Source organism: Physella acuta, unplaced genomic scaffold (assembly GCF_028476545.2).
Source record: "Physella acuta isolate Inbredline_101_S28 unplaced genomic scaffold, ASM2847654v3 ptg001280l, whole genome shotgun sequence".
Lineage (NCBI taxonomy): Eukaryota > Metazoa > Mollusca > Gastropoda > Physidae > Physella > Physella acuta.
In genome coordinates this window covers 206,110-221,164 of record NW_026732795.1, presented here as the reverse complement: position 1 = coordinate 221,164, position 15,055 = coordinate 206,110, and the positions used below count along the sequence as shown (strand labels likewise).

Sequence of the window (15,055 nt, the reverse complement as noted above, 5' to 3'; positions counted from 1 at the left end):
TAGTCTTGGCCGCCGGTCAGTGATTGTGAAGATGCGATGCTTCGTAGTGATTTTCCTCAGTGCCAACAAGTGACAATGAGAGCAGTTTTTCGTGAAGAATTGAAAACTCACTTCTAGCTTATAGTTGTTTAAATTGCATGGACATCGTTGCCACAGGATCCACAAGAAAGGGCCGAACTTCAATATTTTTCACAAACATAATCTGTTGACCTTATTATTGTCACGCAGCTGGTCTTGACGTTGCGCCACGGCAGTAGATGTGTTAGCTGAGGATGTTGTTGCATTTATGGCAACCTCCATTTCTTGTTCAATGTTCTCAAGATCTTTCTCAGTAGCTAACTTATCGAGAGAAGCTCTTGGTAGATTAGAAGTGCTAAGTCCCACTTTTGCTTTGCATCCAAACAAGGCTTCGAATGGCAATTGTTGGATTCCTTGGTGAAATTTACGGTTTTTCATAACTCTCAGCCCAATGAGCTGATTCATCTGTCTACATCCATGTCATCATCATGTTTTGAACATCTTAATTGGCAAGTTATACTGAACATTGGCTTTGGCTATGCCTTGGTTTTCTGTGAACTAGTTTAAGTTCAGGCCACATGTTCTTTAGTTCAGAAATAACTTGATTCACAAATTCTTTTCCATTAGGATTAGGATTATTTATTTTGGCAGTCATCTGCTATGTCTGTCTCATGGTCTGACGGCCCTTTTGATCCATGTCGCCTTACATATAGAATGCTATACAAACAAGAGCTAAACAATACGTTACTCAAAATGAAACCGCACCCACAATAATGAAAACGCGCTCACAAATTAGTCTAGATAGAACATTGGCCAGGACATCCCGGCCAGTGCACGCATTGGCCAGCCAATGTACAAAATATGCTGTCAAGTTTAAGCGCTTCGGACTTTGGCCAGTACGTCCTGACCAGTGCGCGCATTGGCCGGCCAATGTACGAAATACGTATTAAGTTCTTCGGGCTCTGGCAAAGAGAGCCGGCCAAAACGCGCTTTGGCCGGCCAATCCGCGCTTTGGCCGCAATTCGAGCTTTGACCGTAACATATATATATATATATATATATATATATATATATATATATATATATATATATATATATATATATATATATATATATATATATATATATATATATATATATATATATATATATATATACATATACACATACACACACACTTAAATTATAATAAACAATAGTATGATACAAAAATCTAATACAAGAAAGATACATACCCTTCATTTTTGTGTGTTTATTTTCATGAATTAGTGCATAAAATCTTCTGGCTATTGTCTCACACAAGTTTTCACACCACACTTTGGTGGGACAAAATATTAATACTGCATGTCCATCTAATACAGTTTCTAAACTCAGAGCAATTACATGATCCAGATCATCAGGAAAAGATAGAAGCGCTGGTATTTCTCGTTTGATCAATAATTCAGCATCAAGTATTTTGTTATCCACTTTAATGTACTCAGTTAGGGGCACAGGTCGAAAGTCAGTAAAATATAGTGAAGCTTTAAGCCATTTAGCCAACAGAGAGAGGTTTGGCAGTGTTGCACTCATTCCAATTATTTGCACTCTATTACTTGTATAACTATGTCTTAAATAAAAGAAAAAAATCAATTAAATTATTTAAATTTAAGACATTTTAAGGGGGTAGGCTCCGGAAAAAAACGGGAAAAAAACCTTTTTAATTAATTTGCCTTTCTTATTTATTTGTGTATGTATAAGTTAGGGTACCTAAGGGAAAATATTTGCATGTATCTGGGACTCTTCTGAAAATACTGTTGCCATAGCACTGGCAGCCATCTTGGACATAACTACCTTTTGTGGAGTTCCAAAATTTCATAAAGTAACATATGTAATGGCTTTATAATCATCGATCCTTCTTGTATTAACACTACTAGAGTCAGCTGGCTAATTTTTGTAAGAGAAAAACCGCTAGAAATATTTTTTTCAAATTTTCAGTTTTTTTATGGTGAAAAAAATATTTCTTGAGTGTTTTCTGTTAGAAAAATAGCCAGCTGACTCTATTAAAGTTTTACAACACCTTCAGTATTAATTTTTAAAATAATTAATTTAGATGATAAGCACTTTAACCGTACTACACTATAACGATAATAATATATTAATTTTTTATATCTCTTTGGAATCCGCAGTTTGCTGGCACAAACTTAATTTAACTTTATATATTAGAGCATATATAGACAAATTTACTTGTGTGCTACATAGGTCAACTTGGTAAGCATCAGCTCCAATAAATATCCACGATGTGAGTCACCAACCATGTGAAGCTCATCCACAACTATGGCACCTACAATAAAAGTGAGATATTTTTTAGAATAAAAAAAAAACATGTTCTACACATTTTATGCATGTAATTATATTGTGTGGTTAAAAAAAAGAGTAATTAAAGTAGTAAGGATATATTAAAATATAATTCTTTTTTTAAGTTCACCTAATTCTCCTAGTTGTCCATCTTCCATTAGCTTATTGATAATTGAATTGCCCTTCTCTATAGTACATACAGCTACATCAAGACTAGAAAACCCTCCGGCAGATGAATAGCTTCCCATAAAACCTCCAACTTGAATTCCAGCATCTTGGTAGAGGCGCTATTATATAATTTTAAAATACAATAGTTGTATTTTGAGCTAATAAGCATGCAAGATAAAAGTTGTTAAAGATTGAAAGCATTAAAAGAGTATCTTGTACCTGAAGTGAGTACATTTTTTCTCTAGCAACTGAAATGAAAGGAAGAACAATTAAAGCTTTCTTTCTGGTTTCTATTACTCTTTTCAAGACAAGCAGTTCTGCGACAAGAGTTTTTCCAGCACTTGTGGGGGCAGAATAAATAATGTTATCTCCTCCTGTAAATAACAAATATTACCATTAACTTCATTAACATAAAAATCACAAATGTATAATATAAGCTGCTCGGTAGTGTGTTAGCCAAGGACTTATATTGGCACTATGCTGGAGATTGTTCACTTTTTTCTCATAGAAATCTCTAAGTTTGTAGTTCCCACACTTAACACCTATCATTGCTGTAGCACAATTTAGTTATTCAATACTTTGTAGATATTAAGTCTCTTCTCTAAAAATGTAGCACCAATAAACCTAAAATAGTTAACAAAAAAGCACTATCATGTCATCTAATTACAAAATGTACAGATTTGTTTCTAATAAATACTGCTTTAATTTTTTGTATGTCGCCTAAGTTCCAGGTTTTGACATAGCAATAAGTCAACAACAGAACATGAAGAAAATATTGGATATATGCATGTTTTTAAAACATATTATTTTATGCTGCTCAATATCAAATGTTATTCTTTCTCATACTAATAGAAAATAGTTGATACAAATTAATAATAGTAGGGTGAATAAAATTATTTTTAAAAATTGTTAATTTTTTTCCCACAATTTCTTTAACTTGCTTTCGCGTCTGTTTGTTTGTTTGTTTGTCTTTCCATCAAATCTTGCTATCAAAATTTCGGGCACTTCCCAGTTAGCTAGCGCGTTGAAATTTTCAGGGAAGCTTTGTTTCCGATGACAATACAATATTCAATTATTATTATTACTAAATTGATCCATGGAAAAATTTTATTGATCATTTTCGACTCCTATTGATTTGTACAAAAAAGGGACATAACATAGTAATTGTAATTTGATAAAAACAAGGTTCAATACTTTCCCTCTTCTGGCTTAGTTCAATCAGAAAACGAGGGTTTTTAAAAATTATTTAAATGATAATTATTAATGGTAGAGGAGATAATTTAAAAGGATATAACCCTACTTACTTTTGCTAATTTAAGTTTATAATTACCTTCATTATTGTTACATAAGGGAACATGGTCAAATTAGATTAGATGTTAATACAATATTATTTTCTGATATGTAAGCACTGAGTTTTCTAGTAATTATTAGTGTTATCTTATACATCAATAATTTTTTTTTTAATTCCTGCTGATTTTGTTGCTAGTTTAAATGTGATGTTTAAATTAGATTTAAACTTAAATAAGAATAAAATGAATTAATTAAAAGATTTAGTGTATGATGAGGGAGGCTATTTAAAAGTAAATAGCTGAAGTATTTCAACTTGTTTTCTCCCTTTAACTCTTTTCAAAATCTCATTATGAAAAATTACTTTTTTTCTCTCAAAGATTACTCAAAAAACTTAATTTGTGCCTTTATTTTCTGTCTTCCAAAAATTACATTTTAGATTTTCACACTAGAGAAGCACAAGTATGCAGCTTATCTAAATATAGCAACAACTACAAGCATGGTATTAGTAACAGAATTTTACTTTAAATAAATTTATGATTCTAATGCATATAATATAAATACCAAGAACATTGTCAGTAAGCAGACATTCAGTTTGCCATTCAAACATGGTAGTCACTCCTTGGTTTTTATAAGCTTGTAGTACAGGCTCTGGCAAACCCCAAGAACTGAGATGTCTTTTTTCTTCTGATAGGTTCAAGTGACTAAAAGATACTTAAAAAAAATTTTTTAATGATAAACATTTTTTTTTTAAATTGCAATAAATTCAAAATGTTATAAAATATTTAATATTTGTGCTGCACATATCAGTCTCATATTAAAATAGACAAACCTTGCTAGAAAAATTACTTTTAAATCAATCTCACTTAAAATTTTTAAGGAAATAGGCTTTTATTGTATTGACAAATCACACCAAAAAAAGCACAAAAGAAAAAAAAGCACTAAAAAGTAATTTTTTTAATTTGGTGTAATTTTATTATATGATGGTATGCCTGGGCACTCAATAATGAAAATTTAACATAGGTGTTGTATTATGTTATAGAATGTACACCTATCAATGAACGCCCTATGAAAGGGCCCACGCTTTTCTTTATAGTTATTTAATTTAAATAGTAGTGTATCATTATTTCGTCTATCTAGCAGAAACAGTCCTTAAATTATAGGGTTTTGAAAATCCGGATGTAGAATAAGTTCCACTTCTGGCTTTAGTGGAAATCGCTAAAATGTTGTCACAGAATTACAAATTTAATATGATACTTAGAGATGGAATTTAATCAATCTAGCTGTAAAGATTACTCAAGTTATCGTGTTCACAGAAAGACATAGACAGACAGACACACACACACATACATACAAAATTGCCAAGAGACTCAGGGAGATGTAAAACGTTGAGATTTGTGAAAAATCTCTATTTAAATTTTTTGCATGATTACACTGTTTCCTCCATCCTTCGATTACAAAAAAGAAAAAACATAACCATCATTATAACTATGAAATAACTAAAATTATGTAGTAAAAATTAGAAATTTTATAATACCTATTAGCTTGGGTGAGTCAGTTTCATTTAATGATTCATTTCTTTGATGGAAAACAGAATTTATTTGAGCACCGTTTGTTTTAGTAACAATTTTTGTTTGATGCGGTGAACTTGTCACATGAGGATGGCCGTGTGCTGTATTTTTAATACTTGAAAATGCATCTGGTTCATGGTCTTTCATTTTCTTGACATAACTGGTGGAAGTGGTGTGCTTAGGATGTATATTATTCTGATGTTTTTTAAAACTTTTAGAGGATGAACACCCTACTTTATGACTTTTTGGTGTGGAGATAAAACATTCCATTGCCACATTTTGTGAACTTTTTGTATCACTAAATTCTTCTTCTTTGTTTTTTTTAATAGTATAACACAGTGGTGAATAGCTAATATCAATCAATCCCACGTCTTTATTAGCAAAAGATTTTTTAACATTTTTCTTATTAAACGTAGAAGCATGCTTCAAAACTTGATGTTCAGGAGTTTGAAATAAAAATCGCTTTCTTTTTTCACTAGAACTAGAACAGTTTAGAAGATGTCCAGGGTTAAATTTTGTTTTAGGCTTTTTTTCTACTGGACTATTGCTAGGACTGAAGTTTTCTGAAAGCAGAGATGTTTTTCTAGAAGTTTGTTGAGTAGTTTTTGATTCTTTTTGTGAAAGAATTCTGTCACAGGATTTAATGTGTTTACGTTTACTCAAATTAGTCTCTTTGACAATGTGTGGGAAATAAGGTTGAATGACTGAGTGTGCTTCTTGTTGGGATGAGACAATATCTAAGCTGTTTTTTAGCTCCACAGTCTCAATACCAGTACATATACTCAGTTGATTTTCTTTTACTTCCAATGCTGCTTCTACTTTCTCGACCTCCTGGACAAGAGCAAAATCCATTGAAACAGAAAATGTATTATTTTCAATTCCTGTAGTTGATGAATCAGCAGACACCAGATGCTAAAATAAAAATTAGAATTTAGCCTTAGTGGCCACAAAGGAACAAACTAAACTAACTAAAAACTTGAAAAAAAGATAAGGTCAAGGTTCATTAAGTACCTTTACTATGTAATGAATCTGATAAAAATTGTGTAGGACAACTTCTCATTAATCTACCATAATTCCCTTTACCTAATCGCACATTGTATTATTGTCTTTAAATAGGCCTATACTATATCTGTTTTGATCTCTGTTAGAGTGCAATCTCAATTTAATACTCAAATATAACAACTAATATGACACATACATGGTACAACTGAGATGAGAGAACTGCACAAGACTGAAACCAATTTCAACAGAATTAACACAACAAAATAGTTTGAGAAAAATAAATAACTGTTTAGAGTGAAAATTAAGGATTGGATGTGAATTTGATATAACTATGTACTTACTTAATTTATCATAATATGTTTTATAATATACTATGAGAAATAATAAAAATGTACAAAATGTCTAAGTTTATTTGTTTGTTAGTTTGTTTTTTAATTATGTAGGCTACTTGCATATTCTGTTATTATATCATTTAAAATAAATAATATGCGACAAAAAAATAATTTTACTAAAAAAAAGCCCTTTTTTGATTATAATTAAGTGTATATTTACCTTATTGAAAGTGGCTGAATCATTATGTTTTTTGACAATTACTGATGTTGAGACAATTGGAAATCGTCCCAGTCTTCTTTTTCCTTCTAATGGTTTAATATCATTTTTTTCAGAAAGTGCATGATCACACAAAACAGTTTGCTGCTTGAGCAATTTTGATGATAGTTTCTGCATTATTTTGAAATAATTAGAGCTGCAAAATTAAAATAGAATATTTCAGATTACTGCAATGAATGCTTGTTTTTATTTGTTATTGGAAATGTGTGTAACGTTTAGGACATGGTGGGGGAGGGGGAATATTTGTACATCCATATGTATATAGGCCTAAAAGTATGGAAAATGTTTCCATGTGTGTGTAACTTCTTAGGTCAATACCCGAAGTGTGGACAATGCACATTGGCTGGCCAGTTCCCACATTTCCCAGCTGTCTTGGACCTATATGTGTTTGTAAAGGGCAGACAGAAAAAGAAACAGATAAACCATAAAAATCCACATTGCCAATTATGGGCTACAACATGCTTCAAGATGGAACATTCAAAAGACAATGCTGCAGTTGATGCTACCCTGATATGGTAAACAACAGGGTCAAAACGACAAGATGATGTGGGCATCTGAAACTAAGTTTCTCCAATAAAAGGGGAAAAGCAAATAAAGTAGTACAAGAGGTTAGCAGTTCTTGCTAGTTTACAAACTCAAGGTGCTAAGATCCTAAAAAACAATGCTAAATTCAGATAGCAGAAGTTGAAGAAAATGTACACATCTGTTCCAAATGTTAACAGAGGTCACTGTGACCCAAGAAATGACCTATATTTAAGTTTTGGTATGCACTGACTGTGATCCTTCAAACTGAGGTATTTTTCTGGCGTAGACAAGAAAACGCGAGAAGCGAGTGACAAAGTTCAGTATTTTAAATATAGATCTAGACATAGATTTTTAGAAATATAGTCTATAATAATTTTCTCTTTATGAACTCAAAGTAACCGTCAACCAAGATGGGATTTTTCTCCAGTTGACAAGAAAACATGAGCGTGCGATCATAAGAGCAACAATTTCAGAGTATTTAACAAAAAATCTAAACTAGATCAAGAAAATTGTTTTAAAAAGAACAGCATATGCATACAACATTCACGATGCTTGTTTAGTTTATAACTTTTTTTCTTGCACATATGGTGAAAAAACAAACCACCAAATGCATGAAACAAAAAAAGTTCTCACAAACTGTGACTCTCTATTAACCTGTGATTTCGCAGGTATGTCTCACATTTTCTTCTGGCTATTTTACCACTTCACAATTTCACAATTTACCAACACCCGTAGTAGGCCTACTTACTAGTACTAGATTTAGTATTCTAGTAGGCCTAAGTATATACTGAAGTGGTATACATTTCGAGCTGTCCCCAGAGGATTTCATAGCGTCAGCAGCCAACCAATCAAATGCGCACTTGTTCAGTGTTTTGGTTGGTGGCTGACATCTTGTAGTGCTTATACACTGCATGTTCAGAGCTAAAAGGGCAAAAGCATCATTGATCATTTGTGTGTTATCTCTCAGGGTCAGCCCTTAAAAACACTACACCTCAGTGGGTGACATCACACACATCCCTAATCAGGCTGTGTTTCCTTTATATTATTGTTTTGAGTTTATATTTAACTCAATGCTATAAGCCAGCTGGTTGGTTAAGGCAAGGCTGGGGGTCGTTCTACCAGGTAGGTAACAAAGGGTTGACTCGAAATATCGTCAAGTATATATAAGTATATACTATACTAAAGGGCCTATAGTAAATTATAGGGTAATCTATTGTTATAGGTAGATAAAATCAGCCAAAGCTAGTATTGTGAGAAAAAGGTGACTCATTAAATTTTAGTAATTATTTCACATTTTTAGGAGGATTTATGTTTTGAAAGTTACAAAAAAATTTCAAGTTTCACTCAGGTACCTGTTTTTAAACGATTTTATTAAAACTTTTAAGTAATAAATAAAGGTATGCGATGTTTTCATCCGATGCAACCAAGCTCATTTACTATTTTTCAAGTTATTTTTGGTAAATTATAGTTAGAGATTCAAGTGAAACCACTCTAATTTACAGATAAAGGCTGTTTATATAGTTCATCTTGCTTGCAAAAATTGCTGCTTAAAGTTAATATCTGGCCTATATTGATAAATTTAGCCATCGCTTTTGGTTTATTATTCAGTTATCTATTATAATAATTCTATTTGACACAAACATATCTCAATATACTTGTAAAGCCTTTCATTTAAAGCTATAAAAATGAGGCAGCTTTTTTTCACATTACTATACTACAGGGATTACCTAGATTTTGAGGCTCAAAAACGAGTTTTCTCCCCATACAGACTAATGTCAATTTAGCAGTGTGGCCGCGGGTGATGATAAAAAAAATTTCATAAGAAATCACTAAGTTACTAGAGAAAATTCATGTTTTTTTCTGAAAACCAAATGGATTTTGTACATTATAGTGTTTTTCTTTTGAGATTCTATTTAGCATATGGATTTTTTAGCCAAACATTAGGTAAGTTTGAAGCTTTGATCCATTTAAAATTACTGACTTTTTAGGCAAATGAAAAGCCATCCACCCATAACCACCAATCTCCTGTGTTTTAATTTTCCTCATGTTATTTGATGCAAAGTATTTTTGAAAGCCATTTTATCACTACCGGAGAGAACAGAGGTTGAAACCAGAAGTGTACTTGTGTTGTTAATGACGCCATAGCTGTCAATTGAATTGATTTGTAAATCCACACGAATCTGACTTTAGAGTCATTTTAAATTACAGAATTCTATTTTATATTGATAAAACTTTTATTTTTCGTTGACTTTGAGCACATATTTTCTGTTTAGATTCATTATTTTTGTAATTTTGAGTTTGATCAAAAATAATTTTTTGTGAAATTTGCACTATTTTTCAATTAGAATTATTGTTTTATTTTAATTGTATGACCTAAATAAAATATATATATAAATATTGTTAACTTGAATAAGTTGTACTTTAAAATATAAAGAATATTAGCTATAGGGGAGTATGTAGCATTAGAACAAAGGGAGATAATTTTCATACGAAAACCTGCTCAGAGCTCTTGACTGATTTTTCAAATTTTGTTTGTACCACTGTCTCTTATTAATTTAAAATTAATATCATAGTTATTTCCAAAACACAAAGCAACCACATATTCAAAATCTACTTACTTTCAGCTATAACCCAAAAAATTAAGGCTGCATTTGCGTGGTTCGCCCCTCATTACGCGTAACACCGGATTTGCGCAGTTGGCTCCGCGTTATGCTTAATCTTTACCCTAGGTGGCGATCTAAAAAAAATAACAGGACTGCCCAATTTAATGTTGACATAGATCTAGATTTAGTTTAAGTGTATTATTTCAACACCTAAGAATCTAGATCTAGTCTAGTACTTGTGAAAACAAGTTATTAAAAAGTCTAGTGACAATTTAAGCGCAATTTCCTTATGTTATCTAAAAATAGCTCTGTCGTAGCGTAAAGCACACACAGGGACAAAGCCAAGTCACATGAATCCTCCTCTTTCGCCTGTGTCTCGTGCAGTTCGCTGCTAAGCCAGCCCACGCAGTTCGCTGCTAAGCCAGCCAGGTCACATGATTTACCCTCGTCCTCCTTCGCCTTCCACTGCCGATTTTGCTATATAGTACTGTAATGTATTATGTATAATGTAATTTTTTTTTAAATTTTGTGACCGAAAGAAAGGATATTTTTGAAAACTTTCTTTGGCAATATTGTTCTAAATTATGGCAGGAATCGATTGGTAAATGTTTCAAGTCGCTAAGTGGTCTAGTTGCCGAGATATGGGCCAAAAACTGCATTTTTTCAAGGTTTTTTGGCTTTTCCGGGAAATCCAGGAAGGAATTCCGGGAATTCTTTTGGCCCACAATCATCCTCGGAACTTGCTTAACATTTTTGCTTTTGGAACTAGTCCTCGATATTGCTTCGTTGAGGAGGAGATACGACTTAAAGCTGCGGACATCCATCCATCCATCCATAAATGACGGGTTAATAAACGCAATTCTCCAGAATGGAAATTGCGCTAAAAAAAACAGTACAGTGTCAGTGTAACATGACTGAGTGTCGTGGGTCAAATGATATTCCTAGATCTAGCAGCGATCTAGCTAAATCAAACTGCCCGGATTTAGTAAATAGTTTTACAGCTATCTTGCATGCATGATATTATTAGGTCTAAGTCTATATTATTAATCCTATGTGAACTTAAAAAACTTTTCAATTGAGGGGGGAGGGAGGGGGGAAGGGAGAAGTGAAAACACGGACGATCTCATGAACTTGTGTTTATTCTATGACTTATGCTTTAGGCGTGCTGAACTCACAGTGACACCGGCGACCGTGGGCCATGGTGGGATTTTTCACTCACGTGATAGTAAACGTAAGCAAGCAATCATGCAAGTGACGATGTTTGGAAATTTTATTTTTAAAAAAAAAAAGAATCACACGTCATACTTTCAATATGAAAAAAATAAGATATAAAAAAGAAACCCGTATCGGTCGTGCTAACCCCGGTTATTTAAAAAAAGAACCACACGTCATATTTTCAATATGAAAAAAAATGTAAAAACGAAACCGAATCAGTCGTGCTAACCCCGGGTTCGAACTCGGAGTTCCAGGTCTATCAATTAAGCTACAGATGGCACACTGTTAACTCAACCACACCAGATATATTGGGAAATGAAAAAGTAAGCATTTTCAATCACAAGATGGCAAATCCAACCTGCGAGACACGTAGTCACTTCGTTACTGCCACGCTCTGCGAGATGCGTAGTCATTTCAAAAAATTAATTTGAAAACAATAGGCCCTATATGTTGTAAATCAACTTTATCTATATATATAAAAAGCAAAAATAAATGCGAAGTTTTTTTGTCACAAATTTGCAGGGGTGGCGCCCCTAGAAATCTAACTGGCTAGAAATAGAATCTACTATTATTAACTACTAATAACTATAGCATAGGCCCGTAGGCCTATCTAGAATTCTAGATCTAGATCTGATCTACTACTATAAATTATAATGATTAGTAGTGTAGGCCTACTATTATAATCACTATTATTAGTTATTAGTAGGTTATTAGTCGATTAGCCTAGTATTATTAATTTATTAGCCATTGCCATTAGTCATTAAGCCTACTAACTATTAAGTTACTAACTACTAAATAAAATTGCAATAGTAGGCCTAATGCCTAATTCTAATAGTAATAATTTATTGCATTTTATTGCATGATTTTATCAATATGACTAGGGTAATTTATTTTTATAAGGCCTATAACTAATAGTTAATACTAATAGGTCTTGCTTATAAAAATAAATTATTCAGTAGGTCTATAGACTATAGATAGATAGGCCTAATTAAAATTAGGCTCGCAAACACTTAACACTGCTGTTTAAAGTTAATTTCTGGCCTATAATATTGATATGTTTACTCATTACTGTTTAGTATTGTTGGCAATCTAACGTTTTGGGTATGTAAAATCGCCTGCGGCTATTAATGTACGAAAACGTTACCTCATTGTCAAAGCTTTAATAGACAAGTATTGTCATATGTTTGTGTCAAATATTATAGATAAATGAATAATAAACCTAAATCAATGGCTAAATATATCGATATAGGCAAGAAATTAACTTTAAACAGCAGTGTCTGAGAGCAAGATTTGCTATATAAACAGCAGCCATTTGTAAAATAGAGTGGCTTCCCCCTGAATCTCGCGCTATAAGCTTTAAAAAATAAAACTTAAACAAGATGGCTGCTGTAGTAAATGAGCATGGTTGCATCTGTTGGAAACATCGCTGGTGTTCATTTATTACTGAAAAGTTTTAATTCAATTGTTTAAAAACAGGTACATAAATGAAACAAGGAAACATTTTTGCATTTTTCAAAACATAAATCCTCCTCAAAATGTGAAATAATTATTAAAATGTAAGAGTCACCTGTTTTTCACATTACTAGTTGCGGGCGATTTTTACGTACCTAAAACGATAGATTACCAAATCTAGATCTAGATTCTACCCATTTTTGTATTTTTCAAAACGAACATAGATCTAGATCTAAAATCTAAATTCTAGATTCTAAAATTTAAATCCTCCTCAAAATGTGAAATAGGCCTAGGTAAAACTCCATTTTAGCGTATTTTATTTCTCTGCTGCTTGTTTACCTCCAGTTGAGAGTATTTTATTATAACAACCGAAACACACCAAAACATTAGGAAAACACAATTCATTTATTTGTATTGTATTTTTGTTTTAACTAATTAATAAAAATGAATAAAAAAACAAAGAGACTGACTTTGTTTTAGATTTTGATAATTTAGGTTAAAATCAAAACTTAGAATATTGAATTTGCAATGTTCGTGTGTCAGAATTTTCATGGCAATGGGTGAAGTACGTAAACGTAACTCACAATTGCAAGGCGGTTAAGTTTGTATTGTTACAAGTATCTCCCAGGCATGATACTATAAATAAACATTAATGAACTTACAATGACCCCAAAACTGAGGCCAACACGATTTCAAACAGCTATTGCCCGAGCTATGACGTATGCTGATAATTTTTAATTAAAGTCAATGTGAACTCAAGGTGAACCCGCGACCGTGTAAAGATTTTTCTCCCGCTGGCCGCTGACAATCACACGATGACGATATTTAATTGGAACAGTTCTTCTAGATTCTAGATCTATTCTAATGCTTTTTTGTTTTTTTACCTTTTCTAATAAAAAATCGCATTCATAAAAAAAATAAGTAGATCGGTGTTTTCCTAACGTTTTTGTGTGTTTTGGTTATGTTTATATTATAATAAAATACGCCGCTGAACTGGAGGTGAAAGTCAAGCGGGGAATAAAATTAAAAATACGCTAAAAAATGGAGTTTTCTAGATCTAAGTCTAGATCTAATTATTAAAATTTAAGGAGTCACCTGTTTTTCACATTATTAGTCGCGGGCGATTTTACGTACCTAAAACGATAGATTACCCGATACGCCTAATAATAAGCCTAATAAATTAAAAAGTCACAAAAGGATTTTAAATTCTCCCACCTCGGCCGTCAAAATGGACTATCTAAATATTATTTATTATTATTTCAGAAACAGGAAGTTGAAAATAATTTAAATAATGATTTCGCCTTACTTACTTTTCTAATAAATAATAACTGATACGATTCTCAGTGACGTAGCTGGAGTGGTAAGCAGAGTTTCTTCCAGGCATCTCTTCGGGGGGGCAAAGCCCCCCCGAAAAAATTTTACCGCCACCCCGAACGAAATGAAATTTATATAATTTATATAGAAAATATATACTTTTAACAGTGTCCGCCCCCCCGAAGAAAGTTTACCGCCCCCCCCCCCCCGAAAATTTCAAGTGCCCCCCCGGAGAAAAAAGTCTGGAAGAAACACTGGTGGTAAGTGGGGGGGGGGGGTGAAATGACGTAGCCTGCTAACGATAGAGAAAACAATACCACATCCATATTAATAATAGATCTAACTGACTATAGTTAAACATCGTTAGCATTATCTGAGCCAGTGGCATGCAGAGTAGGGGGGGGGGCAGAGTTTTTTCCAGGCATCTCTTCGGGGGTGGCAAAGCCCCCCCCCCCCCCCGAAAAAATTCTACAGCCCCCCCCCCACTCCCTCGAAAGAAATGAAATTTATATAATTTATATAGAAAATATATACTTTTAACAGTGTCCGCTCCGCCCCCCCCCCCCCCCGAAGAAAGTCTACCGCCCCCGAAAATTTCAAGTGCCCCCCCCCCCCCCCTCCTCGGAGAAAAAAGTCTGGAAGGGGGGGGGGCAGCCCCGGGCATCCACCCCAGGAGGCATCCAGTGGAGGTTGTTTTTGTAGTAGCAAAAAAATTGTTGCTGACTAATTTATTAATTTGCCAACCTCACCTAGATCTATAACAATATTAACAAATACTCGATCGTCTTTCCCTTGTTTTGACGTTATACTGTCCGTATCGCAAAAATTACATTGAAAAAGCGGGCTTCAGTGAAGGGTAGTCCCACTGTAGTCATTGATATTCCTTTAATAAATGTAGTTTTTATATTAAGTAGGCCTATGTGATCTTTATTTAGTATAGTGTATGGGCATATAATT

At 33.1% G+C, this 15,055-nt stretch overlaps 1 protein-coding gene across 1 annotated transcript in view; it reads right to left on the bottom strand.

Annotated features, from left to right (window-relative positions):
• The window catches only part of LOC131957937 (DNA polymerase theta), a 58,712-nt gene extending 44,671 nt beyond the window's left edge, over positions 1-14,041 (bottom strand). Inside the window, exons 1-8 of the mRNA XM_059322798.1 lie at positions 14,000-14,041; positions 6,933-7,125; positions 5,345-6,290; positions 4,372-4,521; positions 2,740-2,894; positions 2,483-2,639; positions 2,242-2,338; positions 1,254-1,624 (exon numbers count right to left, since the gene is read on the bottom strand). Of these exons, the coding sequence (XP_059178781.1) occupies positions 1,254-1,624; positions 2,242-2,338; positions 2,483-2,639; positions 2,740-2,894; positions 4,372-4,521; positions 5,345-6,290; positions 6,933-7,106 (2,050 nt within the window). The 5' untranslated portion in view covers positions 7,107-7,125; positions 14,000-14,041. The remainder of the gene's footprint in view (positions 1-1,253; positions 1,625-2,241; positions 2,339-2,482; positions 2,640-2,739; positions 2,895-4,371; positions 4,522-5,344; positions 6,291-6,932; positions 7,126-13,999) is intronic.
• Positions 14,042-15,055: the final 1,014 nt, after the last annotated feature.